General features: G+C 44.8%; 1 protein-coding gene across 7 annotated transcripts in view; it reads right to left on the reverse strand.

Annotated features, from left to right (window-relative positions):
• SPTBN1 (spectrin beta, non-erythrocytic 1) overlaps window positions 1–15,051 on the reverse strand; it is a 213,406-nt gene that overhangs the window by 36,967 nt on the left and 161,388 nt on the right. For all 7 annotated transcript variants that reach the window (XM_050753709.1, XM_050753710.1, XM_050753714.1 and 4 more), the window contains 11 exons: window positions 14,713–14,828; window positions 11,388–11,500; window positions 10,419–10,606; window positions 9,311–9,428; window positions 7,941–8,099; window positions 6,674–6,976; window positions 4,677–4,830; window positions 3,126–3,996; window positions 2,901–3,038; window positions 1,308–2,064; window positions 165–367 (listed from right to left, as the gene is read on the reverse strand). In XM_050753709.1, the coding sequence (XP_050609666.1) occupies window positions 165–367; window positions 1,308–2,064; window positions 2,901–3,038; window positions 3,126–3,996; window positions 4,677–4,830; window positions 6,674–6,976; window positions 7,941–8,099; window positions 9,311–9,428; window positions 10,419–10,606; window positions 11,388–11,500; window positions 14,713–14,828 (3,120 nt within the window). The remainder of the gene's footprint in view (window positions 1–164; window positions 368–1,307; window positions 2,065–2,900; window positions 3,039–3,125; window positions 3,997–4,676; window positions 4,831–6,673; window positions 6,977–7,940; window positions 8,100–9,310; window positions 9,429–10,418; window positions 10,607–11,387; window positions 11,501–14,712; window positions 14,829–15,051) is intronic.

Raw genomic sequence — 15,051 nt, forward strand, 5'->3', positions numbered from 1 at the left:
ACGGCTCACTAATTTTCTGTTTGGGTAGATGAAATTCTGCTGGGCACCTATATTCCGCCCACTGGGAAATTTATGCCCACACTCCCAAGGGCTTCTGGCCAATGATTCAGAAGTTTGAGAGCCCCAACGTGCAAGTCTCCCTTAAGAACCTCAGAAAACTGTACCTGTCGTCAATAGAGTCCACCTTCTCCTGGATGCGATCTGAGTTGATGTTCCCATCGCTCACCAGCCTCCGGCCAGTCTCCACCACAGCGTTGATCTTCTCCTCATTGGCGTCCATGGTGGTCATGAAGTCCTCTTGCTTTTTAATTGCTGCTTCAGCTCCTTCCAAGGTGGTAGGCATTTCAGTGTGAGCCAGAACATACTCCTTATTTAAAAAGAGAAACAAGTCATAAAGGATCAATGAAGGATCTCATTTTCCTGTGTTCTACATTTCCATGCAACATACTTCACAACACTTTCTTCATTACACTTACATGAAATAATTAAATCACATCAAATTAAAAATTAGGAGGTAAAAAAACCCAGTGGGACACTGTAACTCACTGAATTTCCTCAGGGTTTAAATGCTCTAAATTTTTTTTCCAAAGTGACTGAGGAAAGGAACCAAAGCTTTGTGCATCAGCCTCAAGGGTTCTCTCACGTGCCCGTCAAGGCAACAGTAATGTACCCTTCATACCCTCTCTTTGAGACAATAGCAGCCCTGAAGTTGGTGACTATCCTCAGCTGTTTTTATTTCTCTAATCGCTGCCTTGTGTCCTCAGGTGAAGTCCCTGACCCTTTTAGAGCAATAAGACAGATTGGTCTCAAGAAAAAAAAAACCTTCACTGTACTTTTTTTTTTTTTTTTTTTTTAAAGAGACAGGGTCTCATCCTGCTACCCAGGCTACAGTGCAGTGGCACAATCACAGCTCACTTCAGCCTTGACCTCCTGGGCTCAAGTGATTCTCCTGCCCCTGCCTCCCCAAAAGCTGGGATTACAGGAGTGAGTCATCATGCCTGGCCCTCACTGTATCTTTTAAATGGGATCAATACCTCAATTATGAGGACATACTATGTCCTAAATGGCAGTTGAAATCAAATAGTACTTTGTAAGGCAAAGCAGCTCCTATGGCAATCTTCAATTCCTGTCCCCTACAATGTGATGGATTTCAGTGCCTCAAGAGTATTGGGAAAAACATCTGTCTCTAAATTATCCATATAATTCCATACAGGTGTGGGTTAAATCAGCTGCCCCAGCCAAAACATTTCAAAAGGCAGCCAGGGCTGCTTTCATGGAAAGGAAGCAAAGGCAGGAACAAATCTTACCTGGTTGTTAAGAAAGGCTTCCGCTTGCTTCGTGTCTCTGAGGAACTGCTGGTAGGCATGTGACTGGGAAAGGAGATTTTGTCTGTTCTCCCACATCTTGTGCAGCTCGTTCCATCCAGTGTCCAGGGCCTGTAGTCGCTGCCGCAGAAACATGTACTGGGCATCGGTCTGCCCCTGGGTGACCATCTCGCCCATGTCCCTCATCTTCTGGTAGTCCTCCTCATAGTTGTCAATCTCGTTCTTGATGTTCTCATGCTGTGTGAGCAGCTTCTCGGCCTCGGTCAGGGTGTTTGGCATGTCCTCCGAGGCGATTGCTGTCTGGGTCCTAGAGAGCCAGGACTGGAAGTCGTCCAAGTCCCGTAGGAACTGCTGCAGCTTGCTGGCCTCTCCCAGGGAGGCCTCTCGGTTTTTCAGGGTGGTCTTCATCTCCTCCCACACGTCGCTGATCTCGGCCAGCCGAGACAGGATGGCCTGGGCCTGGTCGGGGTGCTCGGACTCCAGCTTCTCTGCCTCCTTCTGCAGGTCACTCAGCTTTGCCTCAATGGCCACCAAGTCCCGCTCCATGCCAGTCAGCTTGCGCTGCAGGGCCATGACGCCAGCCAGGTCATTGCCCAGGTCCTGGGTGGACTCGATGACCTTGGTCTTTTCCCGAATCCAGGATTTGGTTTCGTTGCACTCGAGGTGGTAGTTCTGGATGCTCAGGGCAGACAGGAGGGCATCCTTCTTCCTGTCAACCAGTTCTCTGAACTGGCTCCACCTGTAAGTGCAGGGGCAGAGAGCGAGTGTGAAAAAGGGAAGACCGACCATGGCTGGATTGCAAAAGGAACAGTAATGGGGTTAATGCTGCTTATCTGTTTTCTCCATCTTTGCTTTGAGTACATGCTTTTTGGAAAATTATCTCACTCAGACTACGAACACCATATATAATGGAAATGGCTCAGGGATGCAATGTAATCTGGAAAAAGCCTGTCACAAACAGGAATGTGTTACAGAGCTCCAATGTGAGCAATTACAACACATCCATTCCCAGAGTCAATTAATTCATGTCTGCAACACACATTTTACACATCTCTGAACTCCACCTAATGAATGTTTTCCAAATCTAAGACTCTAAGACTGATGGTAACCTTCAAAACTGGGGCCAGATGCCACAACCTACTCAAACATGTTTACTCAACAAAAAGATAAGACTGGAACAAAGGTCTGCCCTGACAATCAGGACTTTTCCATTGGCAAATTAAGTGTTGAACATGCTAGAGTCCTGTTCCTAAAGTTACTTTAAAATGGATAGCACAGGTGTCATCTTAATACCTTCTACACTGGACACAGGTCACACCAAGGCCCTAACTTTGGTGTGCAGAGGGGCAGGTGCTGGGCTGGCTCAGATCATCCTCCTGCAACCAACGATGTTGCCCTGAGAGACACTTCTTACAAAACAAGGACATGTCAAAACGCAGGTGCCAATGCCACGACATCGTGTTGCAATGTCAATGACCCCATGTGGGAAATTCCCAACAGCAAGGCTCAGTGAGTGACCTCACCCTCCCCAGCCCCACACGTGGGAGGCTGGAAGGCTGCTGGCTGCGTGCTCACCTCGTGTTGAGTTTGTCCTGCTGGGCTTTGATTTCCTTCTCACTTGGGTTGCCACTGTGCATCAGCTGGCGTGCAATCTGGTTCACCACTGCGACCCGGGAAGCCTGGTTGTTCATTTCTGGTTCTAGGCTCTCAAATCTGAAACGGCAATTTGACAGGGTGGTCACCTCCTGGGCCACTAGTGGTCACAAGGAACAGGCCAGTGACTGGCAGTGCCCCGCTCACCTGTGCTGGATGACCTCCAGATCCTCCAGCTTCTCTGGGATCTGCATGTTGTTGAGCCACTGCTCCTTTTCGTCGATCCAGAGCTCACAGGCGTCGGCCTCACTGAACATCTTGTACAGGGCCAGGGTGTCCTGGAGTGCCTGCTTCCGCAGCCGCGTCAGCTCTGCCACCTCCTTATATCGCTCCTCGATGCCCGACAGCCTGCCCCTCACGTCTGGAGACTCGGCATGCTCCTGGGGGAGGGCGCTGGCTTGCTCGTGCAGCGTGTCAAGGGTGGGCCTATAATTGGCAATCTCTTCCGCCACGTCCTTGTGTTTCTTGACCAGAGACTGTGTGGAATATTCATCGTGGCCCACATCGCTGCTGGAGACAATCTTGAGGATGTCCAGCATCCAGGCATCAATGTCGTCAGCATCTGCCTGGAACTGGTGTAGCAGGGAGGCCTCCTCCAGGCGCTTCTTCCGAATGGCTGAGAGCTGCTCTAGGTTGGCCCACTGCTCCCGGATGTAAATGATCCTCTCACGGATCTTCTCCGACCCGAAGTGCTCCTCCGCGATCATGTCTTCGCCTTCCTTGATGGCCTGCTCGAAGTGGCCACTGCGGCCGCTCATCTCGTCCTCAAACGCCCGGTGCTTGCTAAGCAGGCGCATGACGCTGGTCAGGTCTTTCCCGTAATCGTCTGAGGACAGGATCTTCTCCTTCTCCCGTATCCAGCCTTCCTCTTCTGCCATCTCCCAGAAGAACTTCCAGAGGCGGCGGGACTCTTCCAGACGGGCCCTGCGCTCAGCCGCCAGCTGGCAAAGCTCTTGATAACAGAACTCCATGTGGGCCACGCGGTCTCGGATCACCTGGGGGTCGCAGGGCTTGTAACCTGTTTAACATCAAGGAAGGAATGTAGGTGTGTGATGGAGCTCAGCATGGGTGCAGGCTCACCGACAGGCAGTGAGCTACACCCCGTGTACTTATGATTACCAGCTCACTGCTAATCTAAATGCAGGGCCATGTGATAAGGCAATGGAGCACCTTCTAATATCTTGACTAGAACAGGAGTGAGGGCAATGATAAAATTTTTTTTTTTTGGCACAACCGCAGACCAAGTGATCATCCTCCTGCAAGAAAGCACTTGAATCATAAGAAAAAGGCAATTGCATATAATTGTTTCTAGAAATATACGAAGCAAAACCAAATCATTCTAAACATCCTCCAAACAGAGATATGTGCAACCAGCTGTGAAAACCAGGAGCCGCTGGAGCAGCCACACCAGGGTGTCGGTGCATGGCCAGAAAGAGTGAGGTCAGGCAAAAGTCTCACTGCCAAACACCAAGCCACTCAAAGCCAAGCAGCATTTGCGTATTTAAGGAAAGGACATATGAATTCCAGAAAAACAAGACAGAATTAGTGTTCAGAAGGCCACTCCACTGTATCTCATGCTCCCATGACAAACCCACCAGGAATGTATAGTGGCAGAGTAACTTCAAAAGCCCCATTGTGTTTCTATAAATATGAATCTCTGGTGATCTGGAGGTAATGCTTGGAATGGGCCATCCTTACCTTCCCCGTCTGTTGCGAACTTCTGGGCAGAGGCATTGACACCTCTCACCCGCTCTGCCTGGATGCCAATGTCTGCTTCAACCAGGGTGTGCTTCTGTAACAGGTCTTCCACACCAAGTAAGTGTTTGCCATAGTCTTGAGACAATACTAGCACCTGTGCACAAGAAGCAATCAAAAGGACATCTGTGACTATAGTCTTGACTTCAGCATGACATAATCTTTGGACAAACAGCCAGCAATGAAGCTGTGCCTTCCCTCTAGTCTGCCATGGACCCCACACCTTCAGGGGAAGATGATGGTCAACAAACCAGAACAAAACAAATCAAACCTGAAGGCCTGAGTCAGGAGAGCTATCACAAACTAACGATCACCAACCTTGGAATAAGCAAGTCAAATCTACACTAAAAAGTGCAGAATAGAAGAAAAAAGTGGTGAGGGCCAGCAGGGGTGGGAGTGGGGAGGGTGGGCAGGGGTGCTGTATGAAAGATTCCAAAATATAAACTGAAACTTCAAGAAGAAACCGCTGCAGCAACTACTTAAAAATAAACAAATAAATAAAGATGATAGACTTGGTCACTTCAAGTTGAAAGAAATCTTTTAGAAGTTGCTGAGCCTGTAAGTGAATGTTTTTCCTCCATTAAGAGCTTATTGATATGCCTCTACTATACTTACACAATCAATGGGAGAAGAATCTACTTGAAAAGCTTGTAAGCCACATCTTTAAACCAATAAGGAGAGCAGGGTCAGGTGGCTGTCTTGCTTAGTAGACCCCAAGCAACTTCTAGGGTTTAAGTTTGAACCAACTGATATTTTCTTGTTTCTTCCATCAACCAGCCAAATTTGGGGGCCTCATTCTACATCCTTGTCAGATGGGATTTCTACTTCACTCTTACTTCTGAGAAGTCTCTGGACCAACTGAGTTACAATGTGCATCATGATTTACAAAATGAAAAGTCCCTCTCTGCTACATTTTAAGAACATTTCTATTTTGAGAGGTCAAGAGAGACAAGACCTAAAAAAATCATAAATCTGGACCAATAGGAGGGAAAACTGATGGTATCAGGTGCCCTTGCCCCTCTGCCAGGAACAGTCCAAGAGGTAGGCAACAGATGACAGCTTATATCCTGGGAAGGGAATCTCTTGCGTAAGGTCAAGCTTGGGAGCGCATTGTGCTGAGACAAAGAAGGCTTCATGGGACTGTCTGAAAACTGACCTATTTTCTTCTATCTACAAGGCTAAAGCCCTTCCAGCTGGAGAACTGCTTGACATGGCTGAGCATTCCATGGCCTGCATCGGAGGACAGGAACAGGTACAGGGCCATGGCATGATAGCAGGTCTCTTCCTGGGAAGGGGGAAAGGTTGGAACTCTATGCTGAGAGCAGTCAATAAATGGCACGAGCAGCCACTGCCATCCAGTCCATCCTATGATCTGTGCACATACTACTGCATTCCATCCTTGCAATAACTGGATGAGGTAGATAGTAAGTACGATCTCCATTTAAAGACCAAGAAAGAGGGCTCAAAGAGGATTAGGCAACTCAGGCACTCACCATCAGAACTCTGGCTGCCTGGTTCCCGACCTCTCCTCTGTCCACGGCACCTACCACTCCTTCCTTCTCCCCATACCACCTCTCTGGGACCCCTGCCCAAAGTAGTACCACTCACTCAAAGATCAATGAAAATGGCAAGTTAGTTTAACCCCGAAAAATTAAAAATAAAGAAAACCACAATGTGATTGATTCCCTACACTGGAATATATCTACGTTAGACATAAATCACAGAAACAGAGCTCTAGCTACTGAACTTCTTCACACTTCATGTCTCATTTAATTCCTGAGCTAGCAATCTTCCCATGGGTGACGTGGCTCCTCTCTAGCTGTACAGGTGGGCAGTTAGACAAGGCACACAGCTGTATGTACGGGTTTAGTGAATGAGTCCCAGTGAAGAGAGCGCTGGTTGGATCAGCTCTGTCCTCCTTCCTTTCAGTCAGGTTTTACCTTCATTTCGTCCATCCAGTCCATAATGTAGAGCATTTCCTGGAATATCTTCTGCAGCCCCAGGTTCATCTCGAGCCGCTGTCTCCGGGCCCTGAGCAGTTCCAGTAGGTATTCCCAGAGTCGGATGACATTGTCCTTCCTCGCTGTGATGCGCTTGATGTCGTGGTAATTCTCAGCCTCGAGCTCCCTGGCCACGGCTACCACAGCCTGCACACGCTCCTCGTATGCGGCAATGTCTGTCTCAATGGCCTCGTGCTTTTTTGTGGCGGCCTCAACTGCGGGAAGGTCAAACCCAAAGTTGTCCTACAGAGAAACGGAATGAAAAGAAGGAAAATAAAAAATCCACCCAGGCACGGTGGCTCACGCCTGTAATCCCAGCACTTTGGGAGGCTGAGGTGGGCAGATCACCTGAGGTCAGGAGTTCGAAACTGGCCTGGCCAACACTGTGAAACCCTGTCTCTACTAAAAATACAAAAATTAGCTGAGCGTGGTGGCACGTGCCTGTAATCCCAGCTACTTGGTAGGCTGAGGCAGGAAAACCGCTTGAACCCGGGAAGCAGAGGTTGCAGTGAGCTGAGATGGCACCACTGCACTCCAGCCTAAATGACAAGAGTGAAACTCCGCCTCAAAACAAAACAAAACAAAAACAAAACATTCCTGCCCCCTGCCCGTCACCCCCCTGCCAAAGGAAACAGAACAGACATGAAATATTGAGCACATATTAATCCCTGGTGGTCTCAAATCTAAATCTGACTCCTGAGTCCCCCACCTCACTGGTCTCTGCCTTGAGCTTAGATGCCCTCCTCAAAGCAAACTAGTAACTGCTCATTTTGCAGAGGGGCCCAGCTCATATCTAGTACCTGACTGAAAAGCTAGAGCAGGTGATAGCTTATATCAAGTCAGGTGGAAAAGCAAGCCAGTTTTGCTTATTTCACAACCAGTCTAACCGCCTCGAAGGATTAGTTGGTCAAAGCTTAAAGAGAGAAACTGTTAGAACTTATAAATGTGAACAGTTCACACACACTCAATGGCTCTAAACAAACTCTGCTTGAGCTGCTTCCACATCTATGAAAAGTTAGATAAACAGAAATATATATATAGAAATTATAAACATCCTCTTCATGGGAAGTAGCCAAGGTGACCTGACAGTTCCTCCAGAATAACGAATCTCGATAAGCAGCTGTCCTCTGGCCCTATGCCCCTGGCATATGTCTGTGTTTCTAGATTACCCCAGGAACAGTCTTTTTAATAATGTCAAGAGCAGAACCTGAGACACCAGACGCTGGTTTTCACTCAGCCAAGTCTCCCTCATAGCTGCCTTGCGATCAAATCTGCGGGCGAGCTGTTCCAGTTTCTCCTGTCTTATGAGCTCATTCCGCAAAGCCAGTTCTCTTTCGTGTTCCGCTTTTTCCAGTCTTTCCCAGGCCTACAAAAATGAAAATACACACACACACACACAAACACAAACAGTTTCCTGTAGTGTTCAAGGAAACTTCCGTGGCTACAGTCAACAGCTAGTATTTCTCAAAAAGACCCGACAACTTGAATGGGAAATCCCATTCCCACCATCATTGACTCTCAAGCCTTGAGGAAAAAAATGGGTTTTTCTCTCAGTGTATCCTCATGGGAACGCTCTTCCGTCATTTAAATCTAAAGATTCTGTGTTGTACTTGGAAAACAAAACTGTAGATATGAAGCAATATAAGTAAATCATAAATCTCTTACTTTAAGAGGAAATAAATTATCTTAAATAGCTTTGATCATATAAAAAAGATACATGATTTTTCTAAGAATTCATATGAATTTCTCATTCATTCCACCCTGAGCCACTTTAAAAAAATTTACACATCTGAAATTTCTTTCAAAATCCTGACCCACTGTCCATATTAAATTCATTCCTATGAAACGTATTTCTTCACATAAAAAAAAAAAAGATCGAACATTCCACTCAAAGGAATCTAAGTGGGGTCAGATGCAGTGACTCGTGCCTGTAATTCCAGCACTTTGAAAGCTGAGGTGGGAGGATTGTTTGAGGCCAGGAGTTCAAGACTAGCCTGAGCTACAGCGAGACCCTGTCTCCCATTAAAAAAATTTTTTTTTAATGAGCAGCAAAAAGGAATGTAGTTGTGTACAAGTGACCAGAGTTCTAGAATTTTCAAATTTCTTTCTAGTTGGAAATAATGCCTGCTGTGAATTTCTATAACTGCAGGCATAACAGGCATGATGATTAAAATTGCTTATTTGACAGCTTCTCTAATGGAAGAAGCCAACATCCTAAGCCCCACAACCACTATGATTCCAAACACGTGAAATTTCAATTCTCCTTTCTGTAATTTGTTTCAAACAATTGCCTCAGATGAGAAGTAAAGTGATATGTATCTGAGTAGCAAGGTGTATAGCCTGCGCCAAAGCTGGTTTGATGAAATCTAACATTACCCCCCGAAGCCTCCAGCAGCCTAGCCCGGCACCATTGTTTGCTTGGTCCTTTGCCACACCTGAGCACCAGCTGCCAATTGTCAATTCAGCAGGTGGGGACAGCCCCTTCCAGTCTCTTGTCCTCTTAGCAGTCGAAACATACTGATAGAACCTGAAGCCTCCAGGAGGTCAGGGCCCATGCAGAGTCCAGATCCACTTTACCTTGTTGATGTCAGAGATGAGCTTCCCCTCCCGGGGCATGTAGACCTTCTGGTTGTTGGCCCTCATCTTGCTCTGAATGGTGAAGAGCAGAACTTCCAAGTTCCCCTTCTCAGTAAATCTAAACGCAGGGGAAAACATTCATTTGTTACTGGAGAAAAAAAAATTTCACACAGTCATGCATTTTAAAAATCATTTAACTCTGGTCTGACTTACGTGAAATGTATGTCAAAGAGACATCAGGAGGTTGCTCACTGGCTGTTACAAACCTTGAAACATACCAAACTGGAATTTTTTCATAGTTGTTTGTTGTTGCTGACATTTATATTTGAGGGTGTCAAGGGCATGCAATAATCTTTGTATTCACTTCAGTCAAGCTTTAAACCCTAAATCCTGGACAACGGACTGACTTCATTCATTCAGTGTAGCTGAATGCACTCAACACAGATTATTTCAAATGTCTACCTAATGTAATTTTCAATGGGTTTCAGAGACCTTACCAAGGTATATGCAACCGTTTTCAGAAAAGAAAAAAATGACTTTGGAACTATGGTAAGCAATAGATAAGGTCTACAATCCTTATTCAACAATTATCAACTTAAAAAAGATATGAAAAAAAATCAAACTTTTTTGGGGTTGCAAAACTTGATCTGAACTGTTATGAAATTATTTATTGTCTTTAATGCAATGTGAATATTTACACATTTTGCTACAGATACTTACTGGGCTTATGGGCTACTGCCTTAGTCCCATCTGGGGTCTTGTAATATACAACATATGAGCTGTGCTGTTTTTTTAAAATCCCAAAATTATGGAATCCTGAAACACACTGGGCACAATGGTTTTGGATAAGGGGTTGAGGACTTGTACCATTTCTTAGAATTCTCATATATCCTGTATGTCAGTGGTACATTTCTATTGGGAAGGGCTCAGAGAGAGCATGATCTATCATAAATCTCAGCAACACAGAATCAGATGAAAAGGAGTAGGACATGCTACTGAGAGGCATTCAGTTAAGAGATGAGATTACAGAAATCAGAACACAGGGTTGGCTGGCTACAGTGATGTGTCTTTCCATATTAATGATCACACACTATAATCTGCATCTTACTTGGGTGGTTTCTCCACAGTGCGGTAAGTGTTGAATGCCTGAAGCTGCTGTTGAACCCCGACCAGTGAATTGGCAAATTTGCGATTGTTCAGAATGATGATGGTTTGTTCAATCCATTCCAGAAGGTCAGAGGCAAGTGATTCATACTTTTCAATCATTTTTTCTGTTTCAATAGCATTATCAAGCACCTGTAAACAAGGGATAGAAAAATTAAAAAGATCATGTCGCTCCATAAGTTAAATACGATTGCAACCCTATACGAGTGCACACACACTAAATGACCGGCTTTGAAACAGTTTGGCCGGCTCTGAAACAGTTCGGCCGCACCTGGGCACAAGCATTTTAACTCAAGGAACCATCTGCTAAGAGGCACCTAGACTGATTATTTGTGAGCAATGACAGCCTAACTGTAATTGGTTTTGTAACTTCCCAACCCCCAAGCAAAGAGATTCTGAATGATTTCTGTAGCCTAACATCTGAAATCCCTAGAGAAACAAAAAGGGCTCTATTTAGCTTGATCCTGTCCCATAAATGCCCATTACTTTTTTACTTCACTGCATTGAGAGGACAATGTCATCTGGTCTGAGGTGTTTTGAAAACATGGTAGGTGAACATCGCCAAATGAGAAGTAAAAAGCATGATGCTAGGACTTTTTCAACTGTGGTAAGTAGGATGTCACACCCATGACATTAGCCAACTCGATCAGATTTCCAATACCCAGTTTCCTGGAGAGGTTGAGGAGAAGGATGTTTCTGGGTTTGAGTTAGCCCCCAAATCCTTTCCTAAATATGGTGGCCATCTCTCCCACCTCTTGTTACCCTTCAGGATGAAGAGGCTTCCGCTGATTTCCCTACCATCCGGAGAGCCCACTACAAATTGCTATTGGCAAATTTTATGAGTGCATGGGAGAATGAGGGCTCAATGAACCTTAATTATGTTTCACAACTCACAAAACTGGCATGAGCTCACCTTTCCAATTCGTTTTCCTTCAACAGCCAAAGCCTTCATCTTAGAGAAGTAGTGGTAATAAGTCACCACGTAAGTGATTATGGACTTCTCATCAGGGTGGTCCACGCTGATGTCTGTAACCCAGAGAAGACTTTATTCAGTGTACTGCATGCTACTGTGCCCCACCCAGGCAGCAGGAATGAATGTAACGACTGCTGGACAACAAGGAACGGTGCAGGGTCTTCATGTTTGTACTTGAGCATTCTGCCATCAGTGCATTAATTACGAGGATAATGAGGGTGAAACCATCTCACCGATTCCCTATTACGTGAATATTCATGAAATGCCTTCCACAGACACACAGTTCCTCTCCCTGCCCTACCATAATACTGGGTTTGCTCTGCCTGAGTTCTTATTTCTTCCTACAGGACCAGCACCGCCCCACGTCACTCAGTCTTTAGATATCTTTATCTTCTTGTTACCAGTATCCAGCAGCTAGTCACTGAGTCTGAGTTGGGATGACCCTTATTTGTGGAATCCTTATTGTGACTCATGGTTCAGACCCATCCTATCACATAACCAGCCCTAAAACAATGGCTCCCTCCACCAGCTTTCCCTACTACTTAATTTCCTTACACATAGCGCACCCAGATTGATCTTCCAGAAGCACAGCTGTGAACAGTTCCTCCTAGCTCAAAATTACTCAGTATGAAGAATAAAGTATAAGCGCTTCAGTCCTCTAGAATCTGGCTATAACTTTCCTTCCCTTTTTTCCATCAATTTCTCAAATATTCACCACGCTTCATTTAAGTGTCAAGCACTGAGTTCTAGACATTCCTAAATTCTATAGCGTCCTACCTCTCAGCTACTGTATTCCTTATTAAATTTTTTTGAGACAGGGTCTCACTCTGTTACCCAGGCTAGAATGCAGTGACATGATTACAGTTCACTGCAGCCTCAAACTCCTGGGCTCAAGCAATCCTCCCACCTCAGCCTCCTAAGTAGGTGAAATTACAGATGTGAGCCACTGCACTGTATCTCTGAATCAAACTTGACCATTCACCATTCCTTATACATATCACATAATTTCCAACATGACTTCCTTTACTCATGATTTCCCTTTGTCTGAAATGGCCTTTCTGATCCCGTAACTTTCTTACTATCCATCAAGGTCCATTTCAGAAGTTACCACCCAATACAACCATTTATGATCCCTACAGCTGACATTATTGTCTCCCTCCTCTATTCCCTTGGGACTTCGTATGGCTGCATAGTCCACTTTTTGCCAGGTTATGGTTTTTTATGCATGTTTTGTTTGCCTTACAAAATTCAGTCCTTGTCAAGGGTAGAAGCCTGTCCTGGCAAGCCACTCCACCTCCCACATTCCTGCTGTGCTGTCCTGCACAAAGCAGGTGGTCAATAAATAGGTACTGAGAGAAGGAACAAACAACTGAAAATAGCAAGTCTTTGAAGTTTGGCAATATTGAGTAAAGCACTCAACTTGGGATAGGTTGTGAAAAGAACACACAGGACAGCTCTTAACAGATATCATCAGGCTCTTTTTCAATATACATTCATACATACACCCCCATTCCTATTGCCACCCCTGACAGCCTTGTATGGAGCAAAATTGTTTCTCTTAATTTAAACAAGAGAACATTAGGACGCACTGCTGGCACGCTCCCTGCCCAGGGTCACTTAGGCAGCCAGTGGCGGTGAGGGCCAGAATCATAGCTACTGTTCCCTACCCCAGGGCCCCTGTGTCTGCTCAACCCATCAAAGTATGCACAAAGGAGAGTGAACTGGAGGACAGCCAGAAAAAAATGCCAGTGTAAGTACCCAATTTAATCAACACAAAATGTCAACAAAACTCAAAGAAGTGAGAAGGCAAAACTTTTTATTTAATTTGTCTACAAGTAGATTTTAACTGATGCTCTTTGGGGTCCCGGACAACTAATAATCAAGATCAAACCACAGGACAAAAGTGAAATCAGCTGCCAGTTTTAGCTCCTTGTTTTGTGATCTGGGGAACATCAATCCCCCTTTTCATACTGGGCGGTGATTAGAAAGATTAACTAATGAGCAAGTTATTAAAAAATGTTGTCACTGTAATAGGGAAAAAAAAAAAAAAAAAAAAAAAAAGGTTCTTTATCAAAGCACAAAGAACATGGGGTAAGGAAAAATTCCTTCCCATAGTAAGATAGGGGTTAAGCACGAAGATTTATTGAAACCCAAGGAATTTTAGTTTTCTGTTTATATTGAGAAATCATTTAATGGATTAGTACAAAGATAATTTTATCTCAACTTCCTGTAACCAACATATCAGCGAATCTGATGCATTGGAAAATAGCAAGAAGCCTGCCTGGAGGCCTCATGACCTTGATCTGCCTTTGGGGAGTTAAACTTCCTGTTCTATATTTAAAAGAACTTTAAACTTTCACTCACATACACACGGTTTTTTTCCTCTCTAATATTTGTTCACAGCTGAGAGGATCTATAAATCTTCAGCACTACAAACAAATCCTGAAATTTTAAATGCTTCTCAAAATTAGAAAAAGTTCCTATGAGAGCTCACGTTGAAATGAAACCCAGAATTAGGATTTTGTTAAGTAAGGGAGATACAACCTGGGGGACTGCTCCACACAGGTCAGCTCCAAGTTACACAGGGACTCACAGAGTAAAGAGGGATTAGTTCCATGCAGAGAATGGGATGAATCTGTAAGAAAGGACTGTGACTGCTGCTCCTTCCACCCCCATTCCCCTTTCACAAATACGCCTTCCTCATTTAAACTCTTACTTGCTCACAAGCAAAGCACAGCCTCGTAACAAGGCCCCTACCTCCAATCTCCACCCATCCCCATCCAACCTGCTTGCCACCTTCAGATAAATGTCAGCCAACAAGCATTCATTGAGAGCCTATGCCAGGTTTTCTACTTTTCTACTTCGAGCACAGCAGCTAAGAACCTTCAATGACTCCCTGTTGCCTGTTGCCCCTGTGGGGATCCTATCCACACTATTACCCTAACCACCATTCCCATTGAATTGTTAGTCCTCAAACACACCTTCCTCTTTCCTGGTTCTGCACCTTTGCTCATGCTAGTAGCTCTGCCTGCACACGCTCTCCTTCAGACTCTGTTTGAATCGTATTCATCTTTCAAGGCCTTTTTTGAGTGTCATCCTTTCCACAAATCCTCAAAAAATTCCCATAACCAAAACTAAGCTCTTCCTTTGATAATTCCCAAAGTATGCCATACAAATGAAACATGCTGACACAAAACAGATTTTACATTAACACCTGGATAGTACAGATGCTACAAATCCCACCTGTTATCCCTTGAGTCCCTACCTTCGGGGTCCAACAGTTTAGTGAGGCCGAGGTGCTGCTCCGCCAGATTAAATGCATTCTGCAGGTTGTAGTGTGCGTTGGATTTCTTTAGTTTGTCAAAATCTATCAGGTCAGGCCTGTGCAGAACAGTGGAACACAACAAAAATCGTGGCTTGAAAAGAAATATGACCAATGAAACATGACTGTTACTCCAAAAAGGTTAAAATCACCACTTAGTGGAGTAAAACTCTAAAATATACTATTATGGAATCATCAAACAATGAAACCTAATTTTTGAATAAACACTTCAAAGTTTATTAAGAAAAAAGAAAGATTAAGGGTGAACCTGTTTATTTTGTG

This window comes from Macaca thibetana, chromosome 13, assembly GCF_024542745.1.
Source record: "Macaca thibetana thibetana isolate TM-01 chromosome 13, ASM2454274v1, whole genome shotgun sequence".
Lineage (NCBI taxonomy): Eukaryota > Metazoa > Chordata > Mammalia > Primates > Cercopithecidae > Macaca > Macaca thibetana.